This window comes from Oncorhynchus masou, chromosome 9, assembly GCF_036934945.1.
Source record: "Oncorhynchus masou masou isolate Uvic2021 chromosome 9, UVic_Omas_1.1, whole genome shotgun sequence".
NCBI lineage: Eukaryota > Metazoa > Chordata > Actinopteri > Salmoniformes > Salmonidae > Oncorhynchus > Oncorhynchus masou.
In genome coordinates, this window is record NC_088220.1 from 67,886,067 (window position 1) to 67,898,665 (window position 12,599).

The 12,599-nt window shown below is 45.2% G+C and overlaps 1 protein-coding gene across 1 annotated transcript in view; it reads right to left on the reverse strand.

The window, feature by feature from the left end:
* The window catches only part of LOC135546542 (kin of IRRE-like protein 3), a 221,963-nt gene that overhangs the window by 59,105 nt on the left and 150,259 nt on the right, over positions 1 to 12,599 (reverse strand). Inside the window, exon 2 of the mRNA XM_064975049.1 lies at positions 8,506 to 8,655. Coding sequence (XP_064831121.1) covers positions 8,506 to 8,655 — 150 coding nt within the window. The remainder of the gene's footprint in view (positions 1 to 8,505; positions 8,656 to 12,599) is intronic.

A 12,599-nucleotide genomic window follows, 5' to 3' on the forward strand; every position in this document is an offset into this window, starting at 1 on the left:
GGAAGAGGGATGCATGTCCAGGAGTCCTGACCATTTTACAGCGCAGAGTAAAGTCGGATAGCTCTAAAACACAAAACAATAAGTGACAAAGGGATATGTTTGATTGTGAAGCTTTGTAGAAAATTGCACAAGATTTCAATATGAAAAACTTGAACAGCTCTCTAAAGGCTGAGTTCTGTGTAATTATTGGAGAAATGTGAATTGAAACGAGAATCTTTGCAATTGAAATTCTCCAAAATGTTCAGTATTTCTTGGCAGTGATTGCTTTCTCGGAAGGTTCTTCTGTAATTCACTGATGACAGAACCCGATAGAGTCGAGAGTTTTAAGCATAACCAGGCCAACAGTTAAACATTTTATCCAACGATGTAGTTTGTCAAACTGAACTTATACAACAGATGGTATTCAACTCTAACCCGCTACAATCTCTGCCAACCCCGCTGTTGAATCACTGCATTAAATGTCTAGATGAAAAATGTATTCCGTTGCATCTATCAATGAGTCATGTTCTCTTCAAAGATTTTCTGGTGCTTTAGTATAAAACACTGGGGATTTAAATAGGTACGTTTTAGCACATGCCACCCAATATGAGTATAATAGACTAGGACTAATAGACTAGGAGATGTAATGGCTTTTAAGTCCTTGAGTTTGGCTATGGAGACCACTGTGTTCCGAATGCCCAATTATCATCCATTGCTTTACTGGATCCCATTCACTTTCATAGACCATGAAGTGGCCCTAATTTTCTCATAGTGGGATGAGTTATAGCCGATTAAACCACTCTGTATTTCATCTTCCCACATAGCTTTGAAGCTTTAAGAGGGTGGGGGATGCAAGCAGGACGGATTTGTTCAGGCACTCACCTCCCCCCGTCGACGAAACATACATTACTATGATAGGATATAGCATAAACATAGGAGCTACTTCCTGCGGCTATGAGAGTATATAGCATAAACATAGAACGCAGGAGCAGTGTACAATGAGGTACCAAACAAAGACATGGGGTGGGCTATGTGAGCTCTGAGTGGTTTCTATGTTTATAAGATCGCCAGATTCTCAGATAGAGAGTGCTCTCTCCTGCCCACAACCCGCTTGCAGTTATGGGTCTTATTATTCACATTGATATATATGCTTCCATACAGGGCCAGAAGAAGGTCAAAAAGGTTACACATCCCTCTAATATAGTGTTGATATAACTGAGCAGTATTCGCTTAATAACATTAATGACCATTGATCTTGAGTTCCATGCTGTTGTTGATTATGCAGCCAGTGGGTCAATGGCTTCCATGAACTATTTATTTGAGATAAAGCACAGTTTGACTGATGTCTTTCTCTGAAGTTGAATGAGACTCCATTCCTGAAATACATGCTTTGAATGAAGGTCATTCCTTCAAATACGAGAACCTGCTTAAGCACAATGCACTGCTGTGACCCTGTGTAAGCTCAGGAGACATAAGAAATGATTTCTCCACAACAAGCAGGCCTTGTAAATGGTATGACCTTGAGGTGACCCCATCTGCCTTAAAAGGGGTGCAGGAGCTTATGTACTAAATATTTACTGTAGGCATATTGTGTTGTACAGTACAACAGCATTCCACTGAGTTTCCTACTTCATGTACATTAACAAATGACCCAGTCAATTCACTCCTCTTGCCCTCTAGCAGATTGAACATAAGATGTGCTGCTGTAATACAATAAAGCTTGCTAACTGAGAGTAAATGAAAAAATACCTTAGCATAAGTCTCGTTTAATGGCATTTAAATGCCTTTTCAATAGACATTGGTGGATTTTGTCCTGTGGCATAACTGGGTTATACTTAGAGCATGCAAAAACACTGCTTTATTCTATGTGAGGAAATTTCAGGGACGTCACTGTTGTATAATTATAACTCGCATTGATCTCAATGAATCTCAAAGACAAGGTGAGTTAACTAAAGCAAACAATGGAAAATAGCCCCATTAAGGTTAATGAATCCATCAGGACAGAAATGGATTTGTCTTTATGGTGGATCAATGGCAGAGGAAGGGACGATGAAATGAGCCAGGGGGATAGTTATTTACACTGTTCAGGAAGAACACGTCTCACACTGACACCTCCAGGGATGGAAATAGGGTAGGTTTATGTTGGGAAATGGATGACCAATGTTTAATTTGCTGTCGGGTGACAAGCCAGAGGAGCACGTTTGTCAGGTAGCTTCCAATGACTCTACACCTCTGTCTAGAATATTAAGAGCAATATCTGGAACATTCTAAGACTTCGCTTTTCAATCATTCCATTTTTGCCCTCCAAAGAAGTGCACACCAGTGGCTACTCTCTGTGGACTGCTTGGAGATATATTCATGCCATTCATGCATATTCATGCCATTCATTCGGTGCAGCTTTGGGCCAGTGCATCTCTCTCTCTTTAATTAGAATAGAAGACGCTACACAAAGAGAAGGAGCAGGAATTCAGGAAGCGATAGGAATCATCTTCTTTGTCCTCTGATTTATCAGACTGAATAGTGAAAGATTTCTCTCATTTTAATCACTGTTCCCTTGAATTGAAACAGGCCCAGACAGAGCGAGCTACTGCTAACGCAGCTCCTTCTATGAATAGCAGAGTGGTTCCTATATTGAAATGCTCTGCACAATATTAGACGCCTCACACTTTTATGTATACAGCTGCTTTCCTTGTGTATATAGCCGTGTATATGCCATCATTCTTTATGGCTGACTGTATTGCTTGTTGACGTAGGCAGAGATGATTAAAAGAGCAGCTGTGGTACACTTTATTTCAAAAAGTGACATTCATATTAATACACTGCTCTAAGACCCTGTCTGTGCTTTCTAATAAAGATATCTTTCGTCCATGATAACCTCCAACGCGATGTATCTCATCGACTCATGCTGTATGGAGAGGAGCATTCATATTCAGTCCATCTCTGAGCGTCCTGGCCCGGCCATTGATCCGCATACAGAGTGAAGTGTTGGTTTATAGGGGTAGAGACACGATGAGGTCAGTCCACAGCCTCCCTCCACAGCCTCTCGCCCATGACCGTTAAACTGTTGATGATGTGCCGTTAAGAGTTGCTCTCACACTCTCTCTCTTCTCGTTAGTCCTTCTCCCTATTCTCCCTCTCTGCCCTCTCCTCTCGGCCACTTCAAAACTGTTTGGCCATTATTTACTGCCTTCCCCAGCCTCCCAGGGACCTGATAAGGGCCACACTGAGGAATGGAACGCATTTATTGGGACACCTTCGTCAACTGAGGTTTAATTAAGGAGTTCTATCGGTGACAAGGCAGGTACACTAGAGCAGTCACTGAAGGCCAGAGGTTAGGAGGCCGCACATCTCTAGTGGAATACATATTTAATCGTCCAGATCAAAAGAGGCCACCGCTTTTAAAGGGCCCCAGTTGGGTTTTTTGTCATGACTTGAATGGCAAGTACCCTGAGAGACAGGCGAGAGATCCCTCAGTGATAGAGGAAGAGAGGTGTGAAAGAAACTTGGATATTTTCAGACTCATCACTCTTACTCCCTGTAAAAGGCCATAGAATGTCTTGGAATCCCAAGGATCCCATTTCTAAAGACAATCGGGGGGATAAATTATATATTTATAAATAATGCAGATTTTTCAAGCTACATGAATTTACTCTCCCAAGATTTAGATAAAGATTGTAAATATCTACTTGGAAGAATAGATAGTTGTCACGTCTCATGAATATGGATCAGGCGCCAGCGTCAAGTGGAGAAACTGCAGGCTACTAAAATGACAGTGCAGCAGTAAGTGGTACTCCAAATTAAACAATTAAGGTAATAATACAAAAGCCACAATGTTATTTGGATTGTGAGTTACTCTTCAAAAGCCCATTTACTCCCTGAAAGTACTTGAAATGTGACCCCTGGCTGTATTGATTTCACATTCAGTGTTGATTTTGGGGCTTCTTTGCCCACCACAAACTGTTATTCAATTAGTTTTATCTTTCTATTAGATAGTAATGAGGTCTTGTGAATACAACTGTCTGGGGTATTTCTGTAACGGAATTCTTCGTCCTCCTCTGACGAGGAGTATGACATGTCGGACCAATGCGCAGAGTGGTAGGTGTTCATGATGATTTATTTTACTGAACACTGAAAATACAAAATAACAACGTGAAAATAAACGAAAACCGAAACAGTCCTGTAAGGTGGGTAAAACACTAAAACAGAAAATAATCTTCCACAAAACACAGGTGGGAAAAGGCTACCTAAGTATGATTCTCAATCAGAGACAATGAACGACACCTGCCTCTGATTAAGAACCATACCAGGCCAAACACATAAACACGACATAGAAAAAAGAACATAGACTACCCACCCCAACTCACGCCCTGACCAAGCTAAAACAAAGACATAACAAAGGAACTAAGGTCAGAATGTGACAGTACCCCCCCAAAGGTGCGGACTCCGGCCACAAAACCTGAACCTATAGGGGAGGATCTGGGTGGGCGTCTGTCCGCGGCAGCGGATCTGCTGCGGGACGTGGACCCCACTCCACCATAGTCTTTGCCCGCTCCTTATCCACCTCCGTGGCGCCTTTAGAGCGGCCACCCTCGCCGCCGACCTCGGATTGGGGACCCTAGCAGCGGGCCCGAATGGACGGGAGATTCCGGCAGCACCGGAGTGACGGGCGGTTCTGGCAGCTCCTGACTGACGGGCGGCTCTGGCAGCTCCTGACTGACGGGCGGCTCTGGCAGCTCCTGACTGACGGGCGGCTCTGGCAGCTCCTGACTGACGGGCGGCTCTGGCAGCTCCTGACTGACGGGCGGCTCTGGCAGCTCCTGACTGACGGGCGGCTCTGGCAGCTCCTGACTGACGGGCGGCTCTGGCAGCTCCTGACTGACGGGCGGCTCTGGCAGCTCCTGACTGACGGGCGGCTCTGGCAGCTCCTGACTGACGGGCGGCTCTGGCAGCTCCTGACTGACGGGCCGCTCTGGAAGCTTCTGACTGGCGGGCGGCTCTGGAAGCTTCTGACTGGCGGGCGGCTCTGGCAGCGGTTGACTGATGGGCGGCTCTGACGGGCGACTCTGCCAGCTCAGGACAGACGGGCGGCTCTGTCAGCTCAGGACAGACGGGCGGCTCTGGCAGCTCAGGACAGACGGGCGGACCTGGAGGGAGGAGACAGAGAGACAGCCTGGTGCGTGGGGCTGCCACAGGACCCACCAGGCTGGGGAGACCTAAAGGAGGCCTGGTGTTTGGGGAGGGACCGGATGGACCGGGCTGTGGGGGAGCACTGAAGCCCTGGTGCGCAGCCTTGGCACCACTCCTCCCGGCTGGATCACCATTTTAAACCCAGACCATCCAGAGCCCTGGAGATCTGGTGCATACCACTCACACCTCTCCCTTAGACTCAATGCCCACATTCGCCCGGCATGGGCGGAGCGCAGGCATAGAATGCACTGCACCTTCCCAGCGCCTCTGAGACACAGCACGCAGAGCCGGCGCAGGATACCCTGGGCCGAAACGTTGTACCGGAGACCAAACTCGCTGGGCTGGCACAACACGCCCTGGCTGGTGGCCAACTCCCGCTTGGCACTTGCGGGGGGCAGGCCTATAGCCCACCGGGCTGTGAGCGCGTACTGGCGACACCGTGCGCTTGACCGCATAACACGGTGCCTGACCAGTACTGTGCTTATTTCGGGGTCCAACCTGACTCTGCCACACTCCCCGTGTGCCCCCCAAAACATTTTTTGGGGGGCTGCCTCTCGTGCTTGTCGCGCTGCCGTGCTGCCTCCTCATATCGCCGCCGCTCAGCTTTCGCTGCCTCCAGCTCTGCATTGGGGCGGCGATATTCCTCAGCCTGTGCACAGGGTCCTTTTCCGTCCAAAATCTCCTCCCATGTCCATGAGTCCGGAGATTGCTGCTGCCCGATTTCACGCTGCTTGGTCCTTGGTTGGTGGGTGATTCTGTAACGGATTTCTTCGTCCTCCTCTGACGAGGAGTATGAAATGTCGGACCAATTCGCAGCGTGGTAGGTGTTCATGAGGATTTATTTTACTGAACACTGAAAATACAAAATAACAACGTGAAAATAAACGAAAACCGAAACAGTCCTGTAAGGTGCATAAAACACTAAAACAAAAAATAATCTTCCACAAAACACAGGTGGGAAAAGGCTACCTAAGTATGATTCTCAATCAGAGACAACGAACAACACCTGCCTCTGATTGAGAACCATACCAGGCCATACGAAAAGAACATAGACTACCCCCCCCCCAACTCACGCCCTGACCAAACTAAAACAAAGACATAACAAAGGAACTAAGGTCAGAACGTAACAATTTCAATGTATCTATTATTGGATACTAGGTATTTGGGGTGGAAAATGGAGTGTGGTAATTAAATATTGTGTCCCACTGTCACGCCGACATGTTTTAAACATTGTGTTAGAGTTACAGAATCCAAGGGTTGCACCATTGGATTCAACAATGTCTTCTGCATTCACTGATATCAACCATTAATATGTTTGATTAACCGGGGCTGAGTTAGAGTGGTGTTTGTGAGACAAGAGCAGATCCGAAAGGGATCTGGGAGCGGATCTTCTCACAAAAACGTCTGTAGAGTCAGAATGGTTTGAGTTACGAACTATTATGCTGAAATTATCACGAATACATACAGTACCAGTTAAAAGTTTGGACATACCTACTCATTCCTGGGTTTTTCTTTATTTTTACTATTTTCTGCATTGTAGAATAATAGTGAAGACATCAAAACTATGAAATAACACATATGGAATCATGTAGTAACCAAAAAAGTGTGAAAAAAATCAAAATACAAATATTTTCTGGAGATTCTTCTATGTAGCCACCCTTTGCCTTATGACAGCTTGGCACACTCTTGGCATTCTCTAAACCAGCTTCATGAGATGGAATGCAAAAACCATCAAGCGCTATGATGAAACTGGCTATCATGAGGACCGCCACAGGAATGGAAGACCCAAAGTTACCTCTGCTGCAGAGGACAAGATCATTAGAGATAACTTCACCTCAGATTGCAGCCCAAATGAATGCTTCACAGAGCTAAAATAACAGACACATTTCAATATCAACTGTTCAGAGGAGACTGCGTAAATCACTACTAAATGACTCCAATAAGAAGAGGCTTGCTTAGGCCAAGAAACACAAGCAATGGGCATTAGATCGGAGGAAATCTGTCCATTGGTCTGATGTGTCCAAATTTGAGATTTTTGATTCCAACCACCGTTTCTTTCTCAGATGCAGAGTAGGTGAACGGATGATCTCCGCATGTGTGGTTTCCACCGTGAAGCAAAGGAAATGTGATGGTGTGGGGGTGCTGATTTATTTAGGATTCGAGGCACACCAGCATTGCACCAGCATTGCTACCACAGCATTCTGCAGCGATACGACATCCCATCAGGTTTGCACTTAGTGGGACTATCATTTGCTTTTCTACAGGAAAATGACCCAACACACCTCCAGGCTGTGTATGGACTATTTGACCAGGAAGGAGAGTGATGGAGTGCTGCATCAGATGACCTGGACTCCACAATCACCCGACCTCAACCCAATTTAGATGGTTTGGGATCTGTTGGACAGCAGAGTGAAGGAAAAGCAGCCAACAAGTGCTCAGCATATGTGGGTACTCCTTCAAGACAGTTGGAAAACCATTCCTCGTTAAGCTGGTTGAGAGAATGTCAAGTGTTTGCAAAGTTGTCATCAAGGCAAAGGGTGGCTACTTTGAATAATCTCTCATTTAAAATATATTTTTTATTTGTTTAAAACACTTTTTGGTTACTGCATGATTTCATATGTGTTATTACATAGTTTTGATGTCTTCACTAGAAAAACCCTTGAATGAGTAGGTGTGTCAAAACTTTGAACTGTTACTGTACACAATCCATTTTGTTCTATGACACTCAGGGTTTCTTCTACATAGAGGTCATAAGAAATCCCAGGAAATATTATATCTAATACTGTAAGCTCACAGTTACTGTCACAAACTCCAAACTCCACACACTTGTTGGATATTAATTTCCCACTGAGAAAACAGTTTCCGTACTTACAGCATTCTTATGAATTCATTTTTTATCAGGGTTTTGCTATGTGGACCTTATTTGTTTATTGACATTTGTAAAAACAAATATCATGAATGTAACTGTTTATGTCAAATTGTTTCATCTTGTACTTGTAGACCAATTTTGGCCTAAATATGAAGGCATAGCAAGGAGATTAATGAAAGTAGCGAATTTCAGCTTGTTTTGCTGTGCTGACAATGAAGTTAACACCAGATGTAATGTAAAGTATTGTATTGTCATAGGATTGTGCTGTATGTTTGTTTACCTGCTGAGTGATACTTTTTACAGCGATGAGGAAGAAGACTTAACCTTTCAAAAGATTAAAAGCAGTCAAGTGAGAAATCGCACATTGACAAATAAGTAGTTTTAACACATTGAAAAAAGAATTAGAAATAGACACGTGACAGAAGGAGATTAAGAGAGTGACATATGGTTTGATAAATGTCTTTCCTTACCTGATAGGTCTCTGCCAACGCCCAGAGCCAGGCCATCTTTGATCCACAGAACAACACCATGGTAGCCAGGAATGGAGCAGGGCAGGGTGACGGGCTGGCCAGCCACCACCACCAGGTCCTGGGGCTGCTGGGAAAACGTGGCCTGGACCCCTGGAGAAACACACAGAAAGATAGAGACACGGTCAGAAACTATGATCCATAAGCCCTGAGTAACCAGTCCTCGAACACATTCAAAGACATCGCCTTCAAGTGTGGTGTGACAGACCCCATTAGGGGTAGGGAGGGGGTGGTGGGGTGGACAGGGGTTACTAGAGGCACAGTGGGGGAATGGCACTTAGCGAGAGGTGTCACTGACATGCAGAGTGTTGATGAACATTTTGAGGTTCTGATATCTTTGACGCTATCTCCCTCTGAGTCCACCTAAACAGCAGCCCCCCTTCTCCTTCTTGACATGCTACCACACTGTAGCACAAAGGCCGTTGAGTAATTGGAAGGCATTGTGAGAGGAATAGCGGGGAGAGAAAAAGCCTTTTAAAGTCAGCCTGTCATCTGGGCTTTAGCTCTTGCCTGCCTGCGTCTCGCTGTCTCCATCTGAAGCCGGGGTTGGCTGAGATGTCAGCCTCTCCAGCACATTGTGTTTACCAGGAGCTGAAGCACGGTCTGCGGCTTACTTTAATGTAAAGACAGGCAATGCATCTTGGGATGGGGGGGATAAGGCTTTAGCGGAGCCCCCTCGTTTACCTCCTCCTCTTCCTCCCTGGCCCAGCTGCAGGGGCAGCCAACCATGACGTTCAGTGGAGTGGAGACAACAGATTACTCTCCTCCTCTCCTCCTCCTCTCCCCATGCAGAAGAATGGGGGGGTAGATAACACCAGATGATCAAAAACAAGGAGCGAGAGACAAAAAACTAAAGTGTAGCAAGAAATACCCAGGCGATTTAATAATAACAAATAGACAGTGAATAAAAAGGTTCTGAGGTGGTGGAGGCTGAAGAGAGGGCTGACTGCAGTGAGGCTTAGGTTCTGGAGGAGATAGAAGAGAGCAGAGATCTCTCTTAATTAATAATGCTTTATTAACATCTGCTATTGGAGGAAGATGAGAATGAGCCTTGTGAAATGTCTACACAGAGCAATGTGGTCTGATTAGAGCAGTCAGGTGTGTGTGTGTGTGTGTGTGTGTGTGTGTGTGTGTGTGTGTGTGTGTGTGTGTGTGTGTGTGTGTGTGTGTGTGTGTGTGTGTGTGTGTGGTGGGGGGGGGGGGATATTTTGGCATTTGTATAGATAGTGTAGACACCAGGTGACTATCACTGAGGACAGTGAGGGAGGTGAGCTTTCCCACCTTGAAACAGCTCCTCAAGCTAACACTTCTCACCTGTTTTTACAAACATTTTATATGACCAGTAACTGTCTATTATTCTGTGAATGGGAGTTATGTTTCTCTCAGATGGAGATATAAGAGTGCCACTACATGGTACCTTGGCTCGGCTCTGTCCACAGCAATAGAAGAAATGGGGTCTATCGTTTGTTTGTTTTCAAGTAGGGCCATACAGAACATGAATACCTCTCACCATTGACCCATGGGCCTCCAAACCTCTGCTCACCCACTGAGTAGCCTTGCAGCTGCCTCTCTTCCTATTTACCCAACACAAATCACTGCTCATTCACACAACAACTTTTGATTGAATACCATGGGTCAATTGAGAAGGTAAAGGCAGCAGATCTTTGATCGGGAATGAAGGGCTCAGGGTTCCTAAGGAAGCAGGCTGTTAGAGACACTGAGCAGCGCCACACATTGCCTGTACGAGCACTCAGCCTTCACCTAATGTTTTCATTTCACTTCAGATAGTTAGTTTACTGTTGGACAGCGACCACGTTTCAACACACTCCAGTGCTATTTTCACCCAGCGCTAATGGCCTCGCTGCGGCCCCCAATCTCGCCACTGTCTGCCAATCAGCCCTGGAAATTACCATTGGAGTCGTACATCCAGTGCACTTGAAATTACTAATCAGAGCCGTTGGCCTCCCAACGCCTGCCATGCCATCCGTGTTGCCTGGAACTCAGCTACGGATCATAACCAGAGACTATTACCCTTTCTTGTCTTCACATTTCCTCAGGCCTGAGAGAGTTGAAATGTACAATAAGGCAGGTGAGTGCAAGGTAGTTTTGTGATATCTTTGGCCAACTACATGGTGTGGCTTTCCCTGATGGCTAAATTGGCATGGATCTGCCCTCACCTGCCCTTCCACCCTTCGCTCCCTATATCTCCTCTCCCACCCACTGGGCATGCTGTGTTGGTTTGTTCATTTGCTGGGGGCGGAAGCTCCATCTACTAATCCTGTGCCTGTTTACCACAGGGACTGTCTGCCGAGACCAGCTACCTCTAATGAGAGTGCGAAAGGAATGAATAAATCCCATCATTATTGTGTTTTCCTTTTCAACATCCAAGGTAACCTCAGTCACATTAAAATCACTATCCACTCAGCTAGTGGGCCCCTACTGTTCTATTTCTTCCTGCCCAAAGATGAAAAGCACCCAACTGAAGACAGATAGGCAAATTATCTAAGCGCAGCGACAGGCTTTAAATTTACCTGTGCCGAGGCGATGTGAGTTATTTGAGGACATAATAATGGGTAAAAGGACTCCAGCAGTTCTCCACTAATCCAAGCCTGAGGACCAAAGTAAACACAAACCCAAGCAATATGGATTACTGTATCTTAACCCATCTTTCTCTAATTGAATTCTGGCTGTTGGGCCCAACCTGATGGCTGGATCAATCTGAGCTCCCCATCTCTCTGCTTATACCTCCATAGCCAAATGTTTATCTACAGCTCATCCTTCCGGCTAATCTCCCAATGCGTCGCTTCGGCTCCTTAATTCTCCTCACTCAATCCCCAACAAGGCCCATCTGTAAAAACAGCTCAAAAGTTAAAACCATGCACCCCTATGTGTGATGTGTAGATTGCACATAAAAGAATGACATCAGAGAATATGGAGCAGCAAAACAGGAAGGTCAGTGTATCAATATTAATCTTACCCTGGACCAACAAGGGTTTCAAATCTGTCATTAATAGCCATTCCTTCAGAAGGGCAGACAAAACTGATTGCAGTCCTGCTTTAAAATGTAATCTTCCTATACTGGGAATGTGATACAAAATTGCATTAATATGACAGCATTTTGATGTCATTGGATTTTTCCATGATGATAACTTCTAATCGGAATACAGATGTTCCCTGCACGAAGTCTTCAGTACAAGAGTCCCCACAGTAGCATCAAATCAGGATTTTTGATTAATGTATTTCAGTTTATCCACTTACGGGGTTTGAGGGAATAGGATAACAAGAATACTAAACAAATTAATTGAATGTAATTTTCAACTGTAAATATGTCTATATCTGCTGAGGGTGTCATAAAACTCACTCATCAGTAAATGCTCTTTGAAGCCGTACTAGACTACACCATACACACAGTACACTTAATTATTTGTAATTTCTCCTCAAATGGCTTTGTTCCAACTCAAACTCTGATCATTTGGCCTTGCCTTATTGTATTCGAATGGCTTTGTTCCAACTCAAACTCCGATCATTTGGCCTTGCCTCCAACTTAGTCAAGTGAAATGCCACTTTGTGATTGACAGAAGAGATTTACAATGCATCCCTCTCCATCTCGCCACTAGTTGTACTTCCTCCTGGAGACAGAGACACGTGCTCTTGCCCTTCATCGCCACACGCTGATCAGTCACACACTAACCACTCCACTGCTCGCTCTCCGACTGACCGTGCCAGAGCCGTGATTGACGCACATAATTATCTGGAGCTCTATCACTAATTCGACAACCTCAAAGAACCATGCTGTGAGGTGCATCAATTAATTAGTAGGGCAGAAAGCCACAGTGTGTAATACTCATCATTGCATTTTCCTGAGTATCTTTCATTAAGTATGAGAACAAGCTAGCTAACTGGTTCGCTATATTGACTCTCTACACTATTTATCAATCTCTTTTGGTTCTTACCATTACTTCTAGACTGGACTGTGGGGACTAAGTGGCTGAAAGGAAGTGAGTTGAGGCTGGACAATTTTGAGGATGTGATGCATG